The sequence below is a fragment of the Schistocerca cancellata genome, chromosome 6 (genome assembly GCF_023864275.1).
Source record: "Schistocerca cancellata isolate TAMUIC-IGC-003103 chromosome 6, iqSchCanc2.1, whole genome shotgun sequence".
NCBI lineage: Eukaryota > Metazoa > Arthropoda > Insecta > Orthoptera > Acrididae > Schistocerca > Schistocerca cancellata.
This window is the reverse complement of record NC_064631.1, coordinates 131,269,646-131,291,779: the sequence shown is the minus strand read 5'-3', so window position 1 is coordinate 131,291,779 and position 22,134 is coordinate 131,269,646. Positions and strand designations below refer to the sequence as shown.

Genomic DNA, 22,134 nt, shown 5'->3' with positions numbered 1-22,134 from the left:
ACTCATTATTTGACATTATAAATAAATTGTACCTCTTCGAGAGGTCCTCAATGCGCTAGCATTTTGGAACAGTATTTATTTACAGAACATAAATTATAAGTTGGTTATAATATAAAACACGCCAAATATAAGATTGACGAAATCGAATATGGCCTTATGCAAGTGCTTCTGCCAAGGTATATCTTTGAAAGGAGCGCAGCCACAGTGCCTCCCGGCTCCCGCTATGTATATTTAAATAAAGGCAAGTAATCTGGAGGACCTTATTCTATTGCAGAGATATTACTACGTTCAACCTTAGAATATGGTGTAAGATTATACGACAAATTGATGTCAAGGTTATTAAATAGTAGGTTCATTAATCATTTCTACTGCCATTCATGAAGATGGGTGTGACCTATGCTTTATTTCAACTATTGGACATGGTGTTTTGTTCAAGGGATGTGTTTAGCTGGGGTGTTGTAATGTTGGTAGTTATGAAAGCTGACAGCAGAGTGTCTGGTCGGCTGTGATTGGAGTTTGCGATGTGACGTGGGTTCGTGGGAGTGAAATGAGTGTCTGCTGTGAAAGTTGTTTTGGTGGGAATGTTTATTGTTGATACGACGGTGCTGTTGGGGCAGTGGACATCAACAGCTGGAAATGACGATCTTTAACCTGGGACTCAATAGGAACACAAAGCTTATTTTATATTCTTTAGGGATTTTCGTGTGTTATTTTTACTATGGTATTATACAGGAAAAAATTACTAGAGGAACTTACGGTGAAGGCGACGAAAAAGAAAAGTTCACCTTTGCCTTGTCGCTCGTTTTCGTGCAGTGTGTTGTGAATTATGGCTTTGCCAACATTTTATTGGCAACAATAATGAAAAACCAGGGAGAAGACCATACCCGGACGATATATTACGCCTGCAGTGCTTTGACATATTTACTAGCAATGGTTTGCAGCAATATGGCATTGCAGTGGGTTAACTATCCGACACAGGTCTGTAATCACACAATTACTTCATGTATTGCTTGACTGAGTTTACTTGCCAGAAGTGCCATATGTCGTGACAGATCCCATGTTGTTAATATGTGGCTGCTCGTGACGTTAATAATTTGTAGTATTACTCGTTTTAAGAGAATCATTATGATGCCACAGGGCCCTTGATTACATTATATCGCTGTTAGAGTAGGATTTTGTGTGTAGGTCTTGAGGAGTACATTGGAGAGTCCACATTGGCATATAACATATTTCCACAGGAAATACTTTTGCCAAGTATTGCGTTACTATGATGCATTGCCTATATATTTTCATCCGTTTATGACGTTTTCAATTTCTGTAAAGTAATGAGTAAGCTGCTCCTATACATAGCTGTTGTTGGATTAACTATTCCGCTATTAATAGCCAGGGGTCAGTTCTTGTTCATAATCAAATGAGAAGATTTTTGTTGGTAAAAGTTAACTTGATTTGTATGTAACTCTCTCATAGTGACCTGCCTATGAGTATTCACCCATTATCCAGCAGTTTAACATTATTTTTATTCATCACAGGTCGTTGGAAAATCAGGAAAACCCATTCCTGTAATGGTTCTTGGTGTGTTGCTGGGAAGGAAGACATATCCACCACGTAAATATTTATTTGTGTTGTTGATTGTCATTGGTGTTGCGGCTTTCATGTACAAAGACAGTGCAGCAAAGAGTAGGTGAGTCAAAATAACAAATACAGTATCTTTTTTTTTTTTAAGTCCGTTATGTATTAGCAGGAAAATAATATTTGAAACTTTGTGGTAGATTAAAACTGCACTTAGCTGAGGCTTAAACACAGAATGTTGCCTTGTGTGAGCAATGCTGAGCAAGGTGAGGTTCAAGTCACTGCCCTGCACTCAGCTGTAGTCTGCTAGGAAGTTTCAAAAAGTGCACACAGAACTAAAGACTGAAAGTCTCATTATGCAATCAGTCTGGTAACCATGACTTAACCATATTTTATAATATATTTTTTTTCTTTCCAAATGTGCTGCGTCTGCAGGAGAGTGTCTATGGCATTTAGGAATGGTTGTGAGGGTTTTTTTTTTTTTTAAATAATGAGATTAAGATTGTCATTGCACATTCATTGCTTTGCAGCAATAGTGTGACAGTGGAAACCCCCTCCCCTCACTGAAATCTTCGTTGTGGTGACAGATAGTTCTGTTTAGTAGCACAAGGTCTAGGTTAGACTGGAAAGTGATAATAGGTTGAGAGGTGGTGAAGCCAACAAATACTACTGTAATACAAAATAAAGATTGTGGTAATGCACTTGAATGTCATGTAACCTGATGTCTATGTTCACATCATATTAAATGCCCTCATCATGTTTAATACAGTTTTTGCAATAAAAACTAAAACTGTAAGATCAGTTCAGTAAAGACCTATAATATATAATGTACAAATCTCTGATGAGTATTTTGCTGCATATTAGTTATGTATTGCGCTTGCACAAACAAACTACAAAAAAATTCAGGGTGTGGTGAGTCCACAGTGTGACTTTTATTGGTTTTGCTAACTAACAACCAAACTGTCACCTTCCATTATAACGTAGACTTGGGCTATGCTACAGATAAAGCGCTACAAGCATCATAAAAAAAGTTAATTTTTGTGACACGATCTATGCCACCTCGCAACTAAGTTATCACTTTCCAACCTAACCTAGACATCAACCTATGCTGTAGATCATCTGCCACTACAGCCTTTATTTTCTGAAGATAGCTTGTTGTTGTGGCATATTCACTGATTTGGCTAGTTTGCAACCAAGCTATAATCTTCGAAGCTATGCTACAGATCAGTCTGTCATCACAGCCTCCACTCATTATGGTCAAAGCAGAATGGCTGTATTGCAGCCTTCAGTATGTATCTTATAACAGTATTAATCCAGTTTTTCTTTACAAGTGGATTAAGAACAATCCCAGTAAAAGCTGAAATAAAAGGTGAGTAACATATGCTATCAAAGGAATCTGTGCCATGAGGAGAGAGATTTTATTTTACGCAGGTAGCTCTGATCAAAACTTAAAGGCAGAGTACAAGCAATATTGAAGTAGTCCACCGTGCCATAAAAGAAGCCCCAACAGTGCATTATAAATAAAAATTTGAAGAACAAATTAAAAGCAATTTGGAGGATTATTAGGCATGAAACAAATGGCATTAATCTGCTTGATGACAGTAGCAGTGATACAATCAATTTTGCCAAATCAGCTGGTTTCTTGTGGTTGTGATGGTATTTCAGCCAAAATGCTGTACTCTTATTCTGATTTGATATTGTTCTCATGAACTATCTTTGTGATTAGTCGATTAAAAGACTGAAATATGCAGTACTAATACTGATTTAGAAAACTGGAGATAACCAAATGACCTATAGGCCCTAAGTCTCTCTCTCTCTCTCTCTCTCTCAATGTTTGGGGTGGTAGCTTAGCATATTGAACCATCTCCATAACAATAACCTTTTAAAAACTGCTCACTTTGCATTACAAAATATTTTTTCTGCCTAGAAAAGAATATTACCCAGGCTCTTTGGTGATGGAACTCATCATCATCATCAGGATTTCCTTCATGCAAGCTGAGTAGGAACTTGGTGGACAATATGCCTCCATTGGTTTCTGTCCTGGTATAGCTTTTCCCTCTCCACTACATCCCATGTTACTCCTCTCCTCTTGAGATCTTCCTTAACTTGGTCTATCCATCTCTTTCTATGCCTCCCAATTGGTCTCCTTCCTGGTACCTCCATCTCCAGATACTGGCGTAGAGTCAGAGCCGGTGCATTCGTTTTACATGACCAAACCACTTCAATCTCAAAGCCCTCACCCTCTCCTCTGTAGTCAATGTCACCTGCAGGTCTCTCCTTACATAATCATTCCTGACTTTGTCTCTCCTAGTTTTTTGTAAAGCTGACCTGAGGAACTTCATTTCACATTCTTGTATTTGACTCTCTTTTCTCTTATTTATGACACAGGCCTCTAGACTATACATCATAATTGGCAGGAGATAAGTTTCATACATGGTCTGTTTGGCTCTTAGAGAGACTTCATCGTACCAGATTAGATTTCGTACTTGGTGGAAGAAGCTAGATCCTTTTGTTATTCTATTTAAGACTTCTAGTTTGGAACTTCCATCACATGATGTGATGCAACCCAGATAATTGAAGCTTTTCACGCATTCAACCTTCTCCCCCTCGAGTATGATGTTACAAGGTGTGGGTGTCCTGCTCTTCTTCATAGCCACTGTCTTATTCCTACTCACAGTTAACTTGAATGTATTAAATTTTGTGTTCCAGTAATCTAGTCTCCTCTGAACCTCCATTTCTGTCTCTCCCCAAATGGCAATGTCATCAGCAAAAGCAAAATCATTGAGATCTTCATTTTCTTCTTTCTTGATTTCTTTCATGATTGTGTCCATAAGTGTAATGAAGAGTAAAGGGAAGAGTGAACTGCCTTGCTGAACACCTCTCTTTGTCTTAAACCATTTTGATCTTCCACCTCCTACTTGTAGACTGCTCTCACAACCATCATACAGCATCTGGACTTTTTTAATTAATGAATCAAGAACATGATGTTTTCTCAAGCATTCCCATATTTTATCCCTTGGTACACTGTTATATGCTTTTTCCAAATCCGCGAATACTACTATCAAGTCCTTTCCTTTTTCCCAATATTGCTCCATTAACTGACAGAAGGAGAAAATGAGATCTATTGTTCCCGTATTACTTCTGGTCCATGCTGTTGTTCCTCTAATTGATGTTCTAGAATTTTCCGCAATCTTTTTTCTATGACCTTTTCCATTATCTTAAGGCAGTGTGATTCCTCAGTTGTTGATTACCCCTGGTGTAGATCATAAAATAATAAAATAAAAATGCAATAACACCAAAGGACCCAATTACATATGTATTAGACACAGCCAGGGCATTTGTGGGAACAGGCTTACAACTGCTTCACAGCAAATAGTCTTAATCTTACAAAAACTCATTATGGTATTTCGAGCAAATCAAAATGACTTAAAGGGTTCCAGACATAGAGAAAAGAGGCACACACTAAATGAAAAATTGTCTCTAAAATTACTAGGCATCCAGATTGATAAGCTGAGGTAGGTCGAGCACTTTGTTGACAAAAAGATGAATTCTGCTCACTGTCCACAAATAAATTTGTCTGCTTGTGTTGATCTGCAGGTGAGATTCCTAACACACTTTGCATTTCTTCACTTAGAATAGGCATGTGGTATGTCCATTCAGACCCTTGCAGCTAATATCAAAAAAGTATTTATTTTACTAAAGGTGATAATTAACCATACTGCAGAAGCCCCTTCAGTAATGTTGAGTCTTAATGTTTTGAACATGGCTGTGATCAGCAACCGTAATTAATTACAGTGTTACATATTTCCAGCCAACCGGTTGCAAATAGAATTCAAAATTCTGTCGCTGTTACTCACTTGTGTCCTATACCACTGTAGTGCCCTTAGTGCCATATCTACATATTGTTTTAAATTTTTGACTATACCTATTATGTATTCAGGTGGAAAATGTTTTAATTGTGGTTTTAATGTTTTGACTAGAGCGATGTCACTCAAATTTCCTTTTAACCACATGTAAGGCATCAGTTTCTTCTGAAGGAGGGCCCCTAGTTGGTGTTGAAAACTAGTTAAAGAATTTTGGTAAACATTATTGGAAACATTGATCAATAGAGTATTATATTCTAACTAAAGTTCAGTCTTGATCACAACACTGTTGTCTCAATAACATAGGTGACCGGTTTCGGTTATATGTATATAACCATCTTCAGACCCATGGCTTACTTGGAGGATGGTAGGCGGAGCTCTCCTCAGCTGCTACAAAGTCTGATCAGTTGCCTTCGTAGCAGCTGAGGAGAGCTCCACCTACCATCCTCCAAGGAAGCCATGGGTCTTAAGATGGTTATATAAATATAACCAAAACTGGTCACCTATGTTATTGAGACATAAGTGTTGTGATCAAGATTGAACTTTAGTTAGAATTTAAAATTCTTTAACTATATTCTATTTGCAACCGGTTTGCTGGAAATTTGTGACATTGTAATGTTGGGTCTCTTACACACAGGTGCCATTATACTTACAGCTTTTTGATATTTCTGTTTGGTAATAGCAATAAATTTAAGAAAAACTATTAAATTCCCAACCACTGTGCTAGAAGTAAAAGTATTTCCCATATGTTGTAGCCCTGCTTAGAACCCAGAATGAGGTTGTAATTTTGGTCAAACACATAGATTGCCAGTACACATCGGGCAGGGAACAAGAAATCTCAAGATATTCACAAACTAATTTTAAAAATCCCATGGCCATTCCTATAATCCACTGGAATATTTAGACTTGGGGGATGTAAATTCTGGGTACCATTAACATTCATGCTAAAGAATTTTTTTAATCTGTTACACTATATTCTCTGAAATCAGTAAATTTATAGAAATACTTAGTACAAAGCAATGATTAAAACAATTACTGACTAGTGTAAAAGGAAGGACAGTGCCCCTTTTTTTCTTTGAGTGAGTTTTTCTCCTTATATGCTGGGAAAGTTAAACGTTTTTGAAAGCTATTTGTTACTTTACAGAAATCGCCCATAGTGGCTGCTTTTGCCTGTTAATATATAGCCCTGACTTGTTCTGCATCCCTGGAGATTTTTCATGATGAAATTTGTGAACACAATGTTTGAGTGAGTGACTGAAGCTTTGATTGTTTGCTTTTAGTCAGCAAGTCTTTTGGATGTTTCATGTCAAACATTGTTGGACAACATGTGAACAGCTTCTTCACACCAGTCAAAGAAAAGACATCCCTGTACATTAAACAGACGTCAGTTCATAGTAGAAGTAGATTGTTTATATTGTATGTACTAATTGTGCATGCCAGGAAGACAGTTGGTATGGTGAGAAATGGGAGTATTAGAATCAGCAAAAGTTGCAAGACAGTGCATGGCTCAGGATCAATATTAATCTGTTTCTGGTCACTACCTACCTTAGCCAAGTTTATAGTGAAGTCTAAACTGACATTATTGTTGCCACTCTGTGCTGTCATCACTGTACTGAGTTTCGTTTCTTGTGTTGTTAACTCCAGGTGTCACATATGTTTTCATACACAAAAACAGCCAATGTTGTAAATTGAGTGTCATCTGCTAAGAAATTCAGGCTAGGTTGACAATAAGGTCAAGCTGTCAGTGCCAGTTGTGGGTACCTTAGATTTAAAATCGATTCAGCAATCCCCACTGCAGCAAATGTATTCAAGAAGTACACATATAATATCTGTGCCTGATGTGTGACAAAAGTATAATGTATATGTGTTGAATGTTGAGGTATAATCACAAAGTAATTTATTGAATTAAACAAAGGAAAATGCTGGATGCAATGTAACCATATAATGAGAAGGAAAGTTGCCACTAACCATATAGCGGAGATGCTGAGTCACAGATAGGCACAACAAAAAGACTCTCACAATTAAAGCTTTCGGCCATTAAGGCTCAAACACACACACACATATGTGCGCGCACGCATGTGACTGCAGTCTCAGGCAACTGAAACCACACTGCGAGCAGCAGCACCAGTGCATGATGGGAATGGCGACTGGGTGGGGGTAAGGAAGAGGCTGAGACAGGGAGGGGGAAGGATAGTATCGTGGGGGTGGCGGACAGTGAAGTGCTGCAGGTTAGATGGTGGGCAGGGGAGGGGGGGAGGAAGTAGTGGAAAACGAGAGAAATAAAAAGACCGGGCGTGGTGGTGGAATGACGGCTGTGTAGTGCTAGAATGAGAACAGGCAAGAGGCTGGATGGGTGAGGACAGTGACTGACAAAGGTTGAGGGAGGCCAGGAGGGTTATGGGCATGTAGGATGTATTGCAAGGAAAGTTCCCACCTGCGCAATTCAGGAAAGCTGGTGTTGGTGGGAAGGATCTATACGGCACAGACTGTGAATCAGTCATTGAAATGAAGGTTATCATATTTGGCAGTGTGTTAAGCAACAGGGTGATCCACTTGTTTCTTGGCCACAGTTTGTTGGTGGCCATACAGCTTTTTGGTTGTTGTGCCTACATAGAATGCAGCACTGTGGTTGTACCTACAAACCAGTCCGTGGTACGGCTTTGGGCACCTGCATGGCACCATTCTATGCCAACCTATCCATGGGCCATCTAGAGGAATGCTTCCTAAAAAGCGAGAATCCTAGACTGCTCACCTGATTCGTTGATGACATCTTTGCTATCTGGATAGAAGTGAGGACACCCTATCCACATTCCTCCGAAACCTCAACAACTTCTCTCTCATATTCTTCACCTGGTCCTACTCAACCCAACAAGCCACCTTCCCAGATGTTGACTCCCACCTCAAAGATGGCTACATCAGTACCCTCATCCATATCAAACTTACTAACCACCAGCAATACCTCCACTTCAACAGCTGCCACCCGTTCCATACCAAGAAGTCACTTCCGTACAGCCTAGCCACCCATGTTACTCACATCTGCAGTGACCAGCAGTCCCTCTCGAAATATACCGAGGGTCTCACTGAAGCCTTCACTGACCGTAATTATCCTCCCAACCTTGTACAAAAACAAATCTCCCATGCCTTATCTTTCCAGTCTCCCACCACCCCCAAATGTCTCACCGTCCAGCCACAGAGGAGCATTCCCCTCATAACTCAGTGTCACTCAGGACTGGTGCAACTGAATTACATTCTCCGCCAGGGTTCTGATTACCTCTCGTCATGCCCTGAAATGAGAAAAGTCGTGCCCACTATCCTTCCCATCCATCCCACAGTGGTATTCCCCCGTCCACTGAACCTACGCAATATACTCATCCTTCCTTGCACAATCCCTTACCCCATGGCTCATACCCCTGTAATAGACATAGATGCAAGACCTATCCCATACATCCTCCCACCACCACCTACTCCAAACTGGTCACTAACATCACCTATCCTGTCAAAGGCTCTCTCCTTTTCCACTACTTCCCCCCACCTCCTGCCCTCCATCTAACCTGCAGCACTTCACTGTCCGCCACCCCCACGATACTATCCTTTCCCCTCCCTGCCCCAGCCTCCTCCTCACCCCCACCCAGTCGCCACTCCCATCATGCACTGGTGCTGCTGCTCGCAGTGTGGTTTCAGATGCCCGAGCCTGCAGTCGTGCGTGTGTGTGTGTGTGTGTGTGTGTTGTGTTGTTGACAAAGGCCTTAATGGCCGAAAGCTTTAATTGTGAGAGTCTTTTTGTTGTGCCTATCTCTCACTCAGCATCTCTATATGGTTAGCGATGGCTTTCCTTACTATAATAATTTATTGGATTAAATACAGAAAAATATACAAGTCCCTTGAATAGGAAAAAGAATAGCTGAGACATTGGCAAGTCATCGTGAGCAAAGAGAAAGTATGTTTGGAGAACAGAACCAGTAAAGTCCAGAACCAGAGATTGTCAACAGTGCAGCAATAAAAGGCTACAGGACTTCAGGCAAATGACACCAAGCTGCAATAAGCAGTGCCTAAACACAGTATGTACTAGAAGAAGTGTCAGTGTCAGCACATACACTAGTCAAATGGCTGCCGATTTGGGTCAATGGAGGCGTCTGAACCAACCTGTCTGCTTTGATCCGTGACAAAAGGATGTTGTGGTGTGTGACATCATTAGGGTGCGGAGTTTAGTTTATGAGTTGGTTGTGTTCGTAGATGTCGTCTTGTTTTGGTTGATGGTGCCATCTGGTGGTTTGTAAGTGCTTGGCCTAAGTGTTATGTGGTGCATTGGGTTCATTTGAGCTTTGGTTGGCAGTGTCTGTAACTGAAGGATTGAAATTGGTTTGAGTGAGTTATATATATTTTTTTTTGGGGGGGGGGGGGGCATGTGTTATCGGTTTGCTGTTTGTGGTGTGGTAAGACATTTAATTTGTTGTGTGGCTTCTTTTGTTAGGTATGGATGTGACTATGAAGTTCAGTAGTGCGAGGTTGCAAGCAGAGATGGCAGAGGACATGATGTCATTGATTTAAATTTCTCCAGATGTTTGGATTGATAGCAGAGAAAATATGAGGGGGTGTGAGTTCCGCCGTCCCGGACCAGGGACAGGTACATGTGGTGGTGTCAAAAGGAAAACCTTTGGTGCTCTATTAGACGTGGTACCTACTTCGAGAAATATAGGTTGGCCATGAGAGAGATTGTTTTGATGACTTAGTATTTCTTTATAGGTCCTCTATCAGTTTTTGTGTGCCTGAGACTGGAGTGTTTGAGAGGATGGTGTTTTCGCTTTGTAGGGAAATGTGTTCTTAGTATGTGGAGTATAGGTATAAGTTGGGTGGGCCGGGGATGGTGGTTGAGATAGACGAATTGCAGTTTGAGAAGAGGAAGTATGAGAGGGGAAGTCTCCACTTGGTTTATGGGTGTGGGGGGGGGGGGGCTATTATTTCGGGGAGTGGGTATGCTGATTGTGTTTTCAGGGTTTTGGAGGGGTGTACTAAGAGGGAATTGGTGGGGTTAATTGAAGAGTATATAGAGGAGGGGAGTACTGTAGTGTCAGATGCTTTTTCATCATACAGATACAGGGGTTCGGGGAAGAGGGGTTATGATCATTTAGTTGTAAACCATAGTTTAAAGTTTAAAAACTATGAAACTGGAGCGTGTGCTAATACAATAGAGGGGTTTTGGGAGGTGGTTAAATCAGTCACAGGGATGGGGAAGAGGCGCTCTTCTAACCCGCAATCTCATTTAGATGAGTATCACTGGCAGAAGAGCATCCCTGGGGATTATTGTATTATTCACGTTTTTTTTATGGGAATGAGTAAGATGTACAGGCCAAGGGTGGTTAGTTGAGGGGGTTTGGTATATGTGTGTGTGGGTGGGGGGCAGGTTGTGGGTAATGGTTGTGGATTTAGATGGGTGGGAAGGGGGGGTTGCTTTACGATTATGTTGCAGAGGATCTTTTTTGTTGCAGTTGTTTTTTGAGTTGTACTCCACTGCAGAGTGAAAATCTCATTCTGGAAACATCCCCCAGGCTGTGGCTAGCCCATGTCTCCGCAATATCCTTTCTTTCAGGAGTGCTAGTTCTGCAAGGTTCGCAGGAGAACTTCTGGAAAGTTTGGGAGGCAGGAGGTGAGGTACTGGCAGAAGTAAAGCTGTGAGGACGGGGCGTGAGTCATGCTTGGGTAGCTCAGTTGGTAGAGCACTTGCCCGTGAAAGGCAGAGGTCCCGAGTCTGAGTCTCGGTCCGGCAAACAGTTTTAATCTGCCAGGAAGTTTCATATCAGCGCACACTCTGCTGCAGAGTGAAAATCTCATTCTGGATTCATATGACATAATCGAGAGGTCAGTTTGTGCATAAAATACTGCACTGCCAACACTTTCATAATTATGGATGGCTATAGAGGCAACATTGTTCAGTTTTTCTGCAAAAAACTTCCAACAACTTGTTGAGTCCATGCCACGTCGAGTTGCTACACTACACTGGGATAAAGGAGGCCCGACACGATATTAGGAGGTATCCCATGATTTCTTTCACCTTTGTGTATGTAGGGTTTGGTTTTAAAAGGTGCCAAAAGAATTTGGCCATCATGTGCGAACAAGAAGACACTTGCAAAAAGGGCATACTCCAGCAATTTTTGACAAAAACGTGCAACAGAATTAAAGCAACCAGTGCTTAATTATACAAAATGTGGATTCATAGGCATTACATTGTCAATAAATGTTGGCAAAGTCAGTTTGCGAGGAGTAATGCTAAAACAAAAGTGCTGTCATTTTACTGTGGTGCATGTAGGTTCTTATGTGACTATAGAAGCAAATCATTAGACCGTCACATAGAAATATATAGAAGAAAATTTTAAAATACTTAGATGCAAGGGAATCTTATATTTTGCCATTAATTAAGGAGCAGCAGTCTTCTCCTTTTTATTTTACTGACAAAATTCTGCAAGAAGACTGTTCCTGTCATACTGCTGCCATACTGCCTAGAGCTAAATCATATACACTGAAGCCCCAAAGAAACTGGTACAGGTATGCATATTCAAAATACAGAGATATGTAAACAAGCGGAATATGGCACTGCGGTTGGCAATGCCTATATAAGACAACAAGTGTCTGGTGCCGTTGTTAGGTTGGTTATTGCTGCTAGCTACAATGGCAGGTTATCAAGATTTGAGTGAGTTCGAATGTAGTGTTACAGTCTGCACACATGCGATGGTACACAACATCTTTGAGGTAGCAATGAAGTGGGGATTTTCCCATTGACCATTTAATGAGTGTACCATGAATATCAGGAATCCAATAAAACATCAAATCTCAGACATCGCTGCGGCCGGAAAAAGATCCTGCAAGAACTGGACCGACGACGACTGAAAAGAATTGTTCAATGTGACAGAAGTGCAACCATTCCACAAATTGCTGCGGATTTCAATGCTGGGCCATCAACAAGTGTCAGCATGCAAACCATTCACCACAACATCATTGATATGGGCTTTCGGAGCCAAAGGCCCACTCGTGTACCCTTGATGACTGCACGATGCAAAGCTTTATGCCTGGGCCTGTCAACACTGACAATGGACTGATGGTGACTGAAAACATGTTGTGTTGTTGGATTAATCTCATTTCAAATGGAATCGAGCGGATGGACATGAACGGGTATGGAGACAACCTCATGAAGCCATGGACCCTGCATTTCAGCAGTGGACTGTTCAAGCTGGTGGAAGTTCTGTAATAGTGTGGGGTTGTGCAGTTGGAGTGATATAGGACCCTTGATATGTCAAGATATGGCTCAGACAGGTTACACGTACGTAAGCATCCTGTCTGATCACCTGCATCCATTCACGTCCATTGTGCATTCTGATGGACTTGGGCAGTTCCAGCAGGACAGTGTGACACCACACATGTCCAGAATTGCTACAGAGTGGCTCCAGAAACACTCCTCTGAGTTTAAACGCTTCCACTGGTCACTAAACTCCCCACACATGAACATTATTGAGCACATCTGGGATGCCTTGTAATGTGCTGTTCTGAAGAGATCTCTATCCCCTCATACTCTCTCAAACTTATGGACAGCCCCGCATGATTCATAGTGTCAGTACCCTCCAGCACTACTTCAGACATTAGTAGAGTCCATGCCAAATTGTGTTATGGCACTTTAACGTGCTTGTGTGTGCTGTACAAGATATTAGGCAGGTGTGCCAGTTTCTTTGGCTCTTCAGTGTATCTGGAAATGTTATTTGCTACAATGCTGGAATGTGGGGCAAAAGTGATATTCACTGAAGCTTAATGTTTTCTGTGCAATATGGGCTGTTTTCCTTTCGTGAGAGGACTGCGACATGTACCTCTTCCCATGATAAGTTGTAGTTGTGGTTGCTTCCACAACTGACTGCTGGTTACAAGAATTTCCTCTTTGAACTAGATGAGGCATCACCTCATTTGAGCATAGTTGTTTTTTGTCACCTAAACAACAACCTTCTGCATTGTTGATTGAGCATAATGAAGAAGATGATATGGCTCTGTTCTCTTGGCCTACCAGGCTGTCCTATGTGGGCTATGTTTACATATCCCTACTGGCTGAAACAGCCCAGAGACCACATCACTGCTTCTGTGGTGACCATAGACAGGATGTTGGTACATAAGATATAGAATGAACTTTATTATTGCTGGGATGTGTGTTGTGTGACCAGAAGGGAACTCGTAGAACATGGAAAATTGGTGATTTGGCGGTTCTGTTCATGTATCAATCACATTTGTATATGTAATACTAGAGCGTTGAAATGAATGAATCATTTATAGTAGTCCTGAAGAATAAAATCAGTTGACGGTATTACTAAAGAATGTACTTTTACTGATACTGTGACCAAAGTACCACGAGCAGCAAAGGTGGAATGTACTGTATGTCCTGAAACTTTGTAGCAGTAACTTTGTGCTGGACCAGGACCAGGGCTTGAACCCAGGACCTTTACCTTTTGTTGGCAAGTACTCCAACAACTGAGCTACCCAAGCATGACTGAGAACCTATTCTCACAGCTTTCTCTTTGCCAGTATCTCATCTCCTACGTTCCAAGCTGTCTGACTTGTTTCCCTGTTTCTGTTGTTATTCTAAATAGTCTTTTCATTCAGTGTTGTGTACAGACATGTAGCACATGACAGCACTCCACTTCAAAGAATACTGCAATGTACCCTGTTACTGTGTCCATTCCCCACTTCTCAGATGTAAACACGATTGGTGATGCTGGCACCTTGACTTGTTTTTCAGTTCACTTTGCCAGGTACTAACTGGCGAGGATTTTCAGAAGTCCACCATTGATTGTTCTGCGAGATCATGCACCCATATAAATGCTGCTACACATATCTGAGGGAGTGGGAGAGGGAGGGGAGAAGCTAGACATGTGGCACCGGTTTGGTGAGAATATCTACAGCTTGCTTATTGCCCTGTACATGCTCAATGGCTAGCTGGCCTCCCCGAATTTTCTAACATATGTAGTGCATGCGAACATCAGTATGCTTTGATTTCGTATGAAATTCAGGATTTTTGACCAGTTACTAACAAGAACAACAGTGGCACTCTCCAGTGATGACATTTCTTAATGTAGCTTTGATATCCATATTCCTTCTCTTACCCATTCACTGACCGCCACATTTTCTGACTCATTTGTTGACAGTCATATAATTTTCATGTGTTGGTAGCCCAGGTAACTGCTACTCCACAAAATACTGCAGTCACTCTGCTAACTGAGGATATAGTTGCTGCATTACTGGAATAATCAGCATCAGTATATATCTTCAGTCTTCCATTTGCATGAGATATACTGTATACCCCATGATACTGAATCTTTTATATAATTTATAATTGTTTTTATCAAAGACCATGATTTTCTTGAGTATTCTTTAAAAGTTTTGACACACAGCTCACCATAAATGCTATATTGGGCCTTATACCAACAGATAAATACCTAAGACAGCCAACTGCTTCTTGATATGGAGCATTAGTTGGTCTACCCTTGTTCGACTCACCTGGCTGTAGACATTGCTCAACTGGAGGTGACACAGGATTTGCCTGTCTCCTGTTAAACTGTCAAAGAGTGTCTTTAGTAGCATAACTTTCTTGATTAATCTCTATTGATTCAGTCTTATGACATATAATATTAATATTTATAATAGAAGGAAACATTCCACGAAGGAAAAATATACCTAAAAACAAAGATGATGTGACTTACCAAATGAAAGTGCTGGCAGGTCGACAGACACACAAACGAACACAAACATACACACAAAATTCAAGCTTTTGCTTTGTTTTTAGGTATAATATTAATATTTAAGAATAATCCCACTAGCTGAACAGTAATCTTAAACTCATCTTGAATTTTCCTTAGGAAAAGTTCAGTGTCTCTGTGCTTACTTGCAAGTATTAATCTATAATTGACATACAGAACTACCAGTAACTTGTTGTTATAATCTTCTTGATAGAACAGGTACAGATTTGCCTTACTTTCCACAAGATTCATCAGGACATCCATGAACCACTGGTTCCACCACCTCGGTATCTGTTTTCATCCATATAAACTTAAATGAACCTTGTACACACACTCAGTCTCATCACTAATTTCCTCAGTTCAGAAAAGTATATTTTACATCGAACTGTGCCAACTGCAGGTGCTTACTAAGAGCAGTACTCGACATTGCTCTAATTGTATCATATCAAGCAACAGGACTAAATGTTTCATTATAGTCAATGCTTCCTTGTTGAACAAATCCATGAACAACCAGTCTTGCTTTATAGTCAGCTGTACGCTTAATTCTATAAACCCAACAGTTTGTAATGGGCTTATGATCTGATGGCAATGTTCCAAAGTCCATGTAGCATTTTTCTCCAATGAAGCCATTTCTTTCTCCACTGCTCTTCTCCAGTGTTCATGGTGTACTGAATAATAGCCACTGGAGAATTCATAGGCTCATTTATTTCAGCCAGCATCATTTCAGTAAGATGCTCTGGTTAGTTCAGTTGTTGCCACTTCTTCAATTCTCTTTCACTAGAACTTGCTTCTTAGTTTCTTTAAACAAACTTGCATCACCTTCATGATGACTTGTTGATTCTTCATTGCCAGTTTTACGTGAGAGTAATAACGTTGCCCTTCCATTTTTCTCGGGCTCAAAAACAACATCCTTTCTCCAAATAATCTGTTTTTCGGATTCAACCCACACTAAAAATCCATCAGTGCCTTCCTTTTGGATCACACTTCTTTCGCTTTCCCCTCAAAATATGAACAAAACACTACCCCCCCCCCCCCTCCCCCTCCCATAAAAATGGAGTTTAATTTCTTATTGTCTTTCCAGTGAATACCTTTTAGGGTGTACTCCATGACTTGTCATAGTCCTCTTTAACACACAAACAGCCGTGTTTACTGCTTCTGTCCCCAAAAACTTAGGCAGATCCTGAGCTAGCAATGTGGTTCGATCTAGTTCCACAACATTTTTGTTGGTAAGCACAGCACATCCGTTCTGCCCTGGATTGTAAGGATTTGTGATGGTTAGTTGTATACCATTGAATTTTGTCAAATCTTTAATTTCATTATTATTGGACTCTCATCCGCTATCACGTAGATATGGTTTTGGTAGTTGAACTCAAAACTTATTTACAATGCTCACCATTTCTGCAGTCTTCTCTGTAGTCTGAGACTTCTGCCTGAGACAATATACTGTTCATAATCTTGACAAATCACAAGTCAAACAGAAAATATTCAGCTTCTACCAATGATTTGCACTCCATAGGTCCACACAAATCAGCATGAATCACTTCTCCATTTGCGTGGCATGCTGCTGTTGTGACTGAAAACTGCTCCTATGCTGCTTCCCCTTAATCCATACCTCACAAAATTATTCCCCAAAAGTCTTCACTTCAGCACCGCATTACTTCAGGAATTGTTAGACATGGCCTTTGTTCTGATGACCAAAGCGTTCATACCATTTGCAGAGATTCCTTTGATGTATGATTTACCTCAGGAGTAAAAGGATTTATTTGTTTTGTCAAACAAATCAACATCTTCAGTAAGTTGGCACTGTATATGCCACATGTTTTTACAATGCCATTGTTCCAAAACTCAGGCTTGTCTTTCAGTGAATAAAACTCTAGTGCCTTGTCTGTGTTATCTATGATACATAAAAAAGATTTCTTTGCCCTCCTGGGGTATACAGAACAGTACCGATGTGGCGTAACTTCCGTTCTCCTTCAGCAAAAGTGTTAAATAAATAGTCCCATTTCGTAATGCATTCATAGTTGAATCATTGTCCATGCACATCTGCTGTGGTTTTGCAAACTTAATAAATGATGTCTACAACTCAGTTTTCTTGGCCATGTGATTAGTAGCTCCACAATCAATGATCCACAAGTCGTCATCCAATTCTTCGCTCATTACTTTACCAATGAAAGCCAGGTAGTTCACTTTTACTTTGATTATGGAGTTTTTTGTTTGTGTTTGACATTTGGACACTTTTTTTATATGATCAAATTCACCGCAAAAAAATTTCAGCTTCCTTTTGTTTGTCGACTTTTCATATTTATTTGGTGAAATAACATTCTTGCCAGTTGTGTTCTCTGCATTTTTTGTTTCTTGGATGTTTGCTTTGGTAGTGAACAATGCAACTAGCTCATCCCATTCCTCCCTCTGATAAGCATGACGTCTTTCATCAGATGTTAATACAGCCATTAAGTGTTTTAGTGTCTGTTGATCTTCAGATCTCGCCTAGCATGACTGTCGCAGACTTTCATAACTGTTAGGCAGTGTGTCGGGTAATCACACCACTAATGATGACTCATTAGTTTTCACAGTGAGCTGCTGCATTTGAAGAACCAAACTTTCAAATCATGCAAGATGTGTCACCATGTTATCACTTGAACTCATCTGAAAATTGAAGAATTCTAATTGAACAGAATGTCCAGCTTGCTTTGTTTTCTGTTGAAACACGGCATGTAGCATGTCCCACATATCTTGCACACTGTCACATGCAATCAGCAGTGCCATGACTTTTGCTTTGACAGTACTGACAATGATGTGACGCTCTACACGATCAGCTGTGTCCCATGTTTTTAGGTCAGCATTAAATGCATCTTTTTATGCTGATGTCACATTCATTGGTAAACCTGCTGGTCTTGCTACATCGCCAATATTCATTTCATATGCGTGGTCTGATGCACATAATAATATTTGTACTGTAGACTTCCGTATGGTCCAGCTTTCACCACCACACAGTTTCTTAATACCATGAAAATACATTGCAGTCCTGTAAAAAAGTGCAAATTAACAGCTGCAAAAATTCCACATGAGAACATGCAGCAATTGTTCACATATACTCAATATGAACTACACATGTCCCACAACATATGCTAATGCTTTTCTGGTGTCACAAAGTACAAATTTGCAGCTGCAAAGATTCTACATGAGAATGTGCAGCAATTGTTCACATATACACGATATGAACTACGTGTATTCCACAACACATGCTAATGCATTTCCGGTGTCACAAAATACAAAATTATGGTACCCAGTTTTTTCTTGATCTGTGGTCTGGGCCTGTAACCTATTGCAGAATGTTCAAGAAAAAGGGCACAATATAAAGCTTACTCTCAATCTGATTGCTACAACAAGACACACACGTTTTAGTACAATAACAAAAGACAGAGGTATGTTACATGGCATAGAGATTAACATAAACATTTCACATCTACATTAAGGTTTGAATCTGTTTACAACTCTGTAAGTATATGCTAGCAACACACCAGTCTGAAGTGCTAAATGGCACAGTGACTTTTCTGGATTTATTTGATGACCGCTCCAAACTCTTTTAGTTTATTTTGTTTTAACTCTGATACAACACCTGATGATGATGATGTTTGGTTTGCGGGGCGCTCAACGGCGTGGTTATCAGCGCCCATACAATTATCCAATCTTTGCTCAGTCCAATTTCGCCACTTTCCTGGATGATGATGAAATGATGGGGACAACACAAACACCCAGTCATCTCGAGGCAGGTGAAAATCCCTGACCCCGCCGGGAATCGAACCTGGGACCCCGTGCTCGGGAAGCGAGAACGCTACCGCGAGACCACGAGCGGCGGACTGATACAACACCTGACACATTGTCCAGTCAGTGGGCCAGAGTGCCTTTGCAATGATTGGAGCCTATCTACAAGTGTATTGGTTCTCATGCAATGCCAGAAATGGCACTTGTGACATACATCAAACATCCTTTATACGAATTGACAGAAGTGACTTCTAGAGGGTACTTTTATAAAGTGTACTGAAAACCACTTATGACCAGTGTTACTCTACCCACATTGATGATAATTTATGGGAATTACATTTAGATAATTTTGAATATAATCCATTTGAACAACTGGCCATAGAAGCCTAGGCACTTAATTTTAGATTATTTTATAAGCAGAAAAGTGACCATTTAAAAACTACTGTTTTTGCTCTTATACCGCTCAGCTGCTGTTTTTACCTAATCCCACAAGCTAAGCATTTGTCCAACTTTACACATAACACTATCAGCTGTTTATATACTGGCAAAGTTAAATCTTGTGTAATGTGACTGAGGGATATGAAGTTACACCCCATATTCCAAATATATTTAATATGAGGTTACATTTTAATTAGGATGTTGTGGATGATTAACTGTTCTTATTACTGTTCTGGGGAATGTTAATAGAAAGATCTCATTAATTAACACCAGCTGTAGTTCAACGTAATAGAAATATTCAATGACAGTTGTCCACATATTTCGCTCTACAGTAGTGTGACTTAATACTATTGGTTTTTCTCTTTTGTAGCCAGAGTGAAGGTGGAGGGCTAGGAGAGGTGCTGTTACTGTTGTCATTGACAATGGATGGGCTTACGGCAGCAGCACAAGAGCGAATGGCAGCTGAGCACGGAACAAAGTCAGGGCACATGATGCGTGGAATGAACCTGTGGTATGATTCAGAATTAATTGTAAACTGTTGTATTGGACGTAATGGATTTTGTAATCAGACATTTCACATTCTCATGTTGTTATCATTAACCTTCAATTCCAGGTCAACAATGTTCCTGAGTGTAGCTGTGTTGCTAACTGGTGACGGGCTGGCTGCTTTGCAGTTTTGCCAACGTCATCCAGCTGCTGCATCGCATTTGGCCACATTGGCACTTTCTTCTGCCCTTGGTCAGCTCTTCATCTTTCTAACTGTTACTGAATTTGGCCCACTAGCCTGCTCTGTAGCAACGACAACTCGAAAATTTTTCACGGTTTTGGCATCTGTGTTATTTTTTGGGAATCGTCTTGTGTGGCCACGTCAGTGGCTTGCAGCCATTCTTGTGTTTACTGGTTTAACATTAGATGCAATGTATGGGAAGTCACCAGCACCACGTAAAACGTAGCATCCTGGGTTACACATGGTGGCGTGCTGTGCATCCTCAGAATAACTTTTACTAATGTGATATGTAAAATGTACTGATAATGTGAAACCTATAACAAATACAGTCACATCTTACTCTCACATTAGCAGAAAACCATTCTGTCAAAGTATCCTAGGTGTTTTACACCAATGAAATGTATGTTTATATGAATATCTTACAACATGATTATGAATGTGTCAATCAAATAGATGACCTTGTTCATTTTGTATATGTTAGCTATAAATGGCACAATTTATGAATGTGTGCGAAATTTATGTTTGAATTTGATATCAGTGACTGACGATATTTAACTATTTGGCAAATTACACGTCCTTATGTATGTGCCAAAGTATGGAAAAGAATCAAAATAGGTTTTATGTTATTACTACAGGCAATTTTTCTGCAGTTTGTCATTATTTTTATGGTTTCTCATCCCATGCATAAAGGAACTTCATATTTACTTGTGTGCTGAAAAAATATCATACATATACCATGCATGAAAATAGAAACATTAAGAAAAAGTTGTACACTAGCAATAGCCATTTAATTTATTTTACAAAAAATAAACTGCAGAAAAATTTGAAATCTGTGAAATGTATTACCCTGTTATCCTTTTTTGCCTTGTAAAAATGTGTAAAACACTCATTTAGTATCATCTTTTGTAACTGTTTTGGATTTTGGTACCAGTCAGACTTACTATTTTAGCCCTTAGTCCCTTAGATGTTAAAATCTCTTGGCTTAATTCTTGACTTTTGGTAACTTTTTTTATCTGTGCTGTTTTCTTGTTTTTGTGTGTGTGTGTGTGTGTGTGTGTGTGTGTGTGTGTGTGTGTGTGTGTGTGGCGGGGGGGGGGGGGGTTCAGGTGGTACTTTACACTGATTACTGACAATATTGACATTTATGTTTGATTAATGTTGAGCTACACACATTTTCTTATACTATTTTTTTAAGAAAGTAAAATTGTCACCCTGAACAGTTGTCATGTCCTGAGAGGGCATGAGAAAGACACGTCATAATTAAAAGAGCTTACCTCGATCAACGTAATTGATGGGCTAATTTCGCATACGCAGCTTTCAGAACTCCACCCTGTAAAGAAATCTACAAGCTAAAGAGGGTGTTCAGGGACAGACACACAACTCGGTGTACAGCACAGGGAAACTCAGGTCTAATCAAACTCAGACTAATAAAGTTCATTGGAAGCTCACTTCTGGCACCACTGACTTTAGCTTCTTCTATTCAGTGCATAATGTTATGATGTACAGCTTCACATAACTGTCAGCTGCCTTCTATCTCACAGCCCTGAGACTAGCTTCCCAGTATTATCTTGATCCCGACATGACTCTAAGTATTCTAAGTCCTCAACTTGTTGACGCTCGGCACAGGGTTAGCAGCCCAAACGACTACCAACTGTGCTCTCCCTTGGGTTGGGGTAGGTTCCCTTTTTATAACACTGGTTGAGTTTCTAGAATATTCCCTCTGATGCACATCGTCAATGAGGAGTGTACATTACCATATATGGGAAACTCATGAGGCACTTGTGTCACTGTCACAAGTTGCTATACGGGACCTTGGTCACGCGCTGGCTGATCAGAGACTGTTTCCATGTGTACTTAGCCTGTGTACCAACTGTCGCCAATCTGTTGGTGTTAGAATACCCGATTGCAACGACTCCTCTGTTGTCTTCCCAAGTAGCCCCTCAGTTACAACTTTGAATTAAATGCCGTATTCGATACCTTAATAGTGGATTTCGGAACTCCTCCCATC

The 22,134-nt window shown here is 40.3% G+C and overlaps 1 protein-coding gene across 1 annotated transcript; it reads left to right on the top strand.

Annotated features, from left to right (window-relative positions):
• The first annotated feature begins 534 nt into the window (after positions 1 to 534).
• On the top strand, positions 535 to 20,937 carry LOC126191011 (solute carrier family 35 member B1 homolog). The gene is made up of 4 exons (XM_049931696.1): positions 535 to 978; positions 1,530 to 1,681; positions 19,770 to 19,910; positions 20,013 to 20,937. Exons 1-4 carry the CDS (start codon positions 637 to 639, stop codon positions 20,350 to 20,352), a joined length of 975 nt encoding a protein of 324 aa, XP_049787653.1. The 5' UTR covers positions 535 to 636; the 3' UTR covers positions 20,353 to 20,937.
• The last annotated feature ends 1,197 nt before the right edge of the window (positions 20,938 to 22,134 follow it).

Excerpts from the sequence above, each read along its gene's own strand:
- LOC126191011 (XM_049931696.1), top strand. The coding sequence starts at position 637 with ATGACGATCTTTAACCTGGGACTCAATAGGAACACAAAGCTTATTTTA. Across the intron at positions 979-1,529 it reads GGGTTAACTATCCGACACAG|GTCGTTGGAAAATCAGGAAA; the intron begins GTCTGTAATCAC and ends TATTCATCACAG. Across the intron at positions 19,911-20,012 it reads ATGCGTGGAATGAACCTGTG|GTCAACAATGTTCCTGAGTG; the intron begins GTATGATTCAGA and ends CTTCAATTCCAG.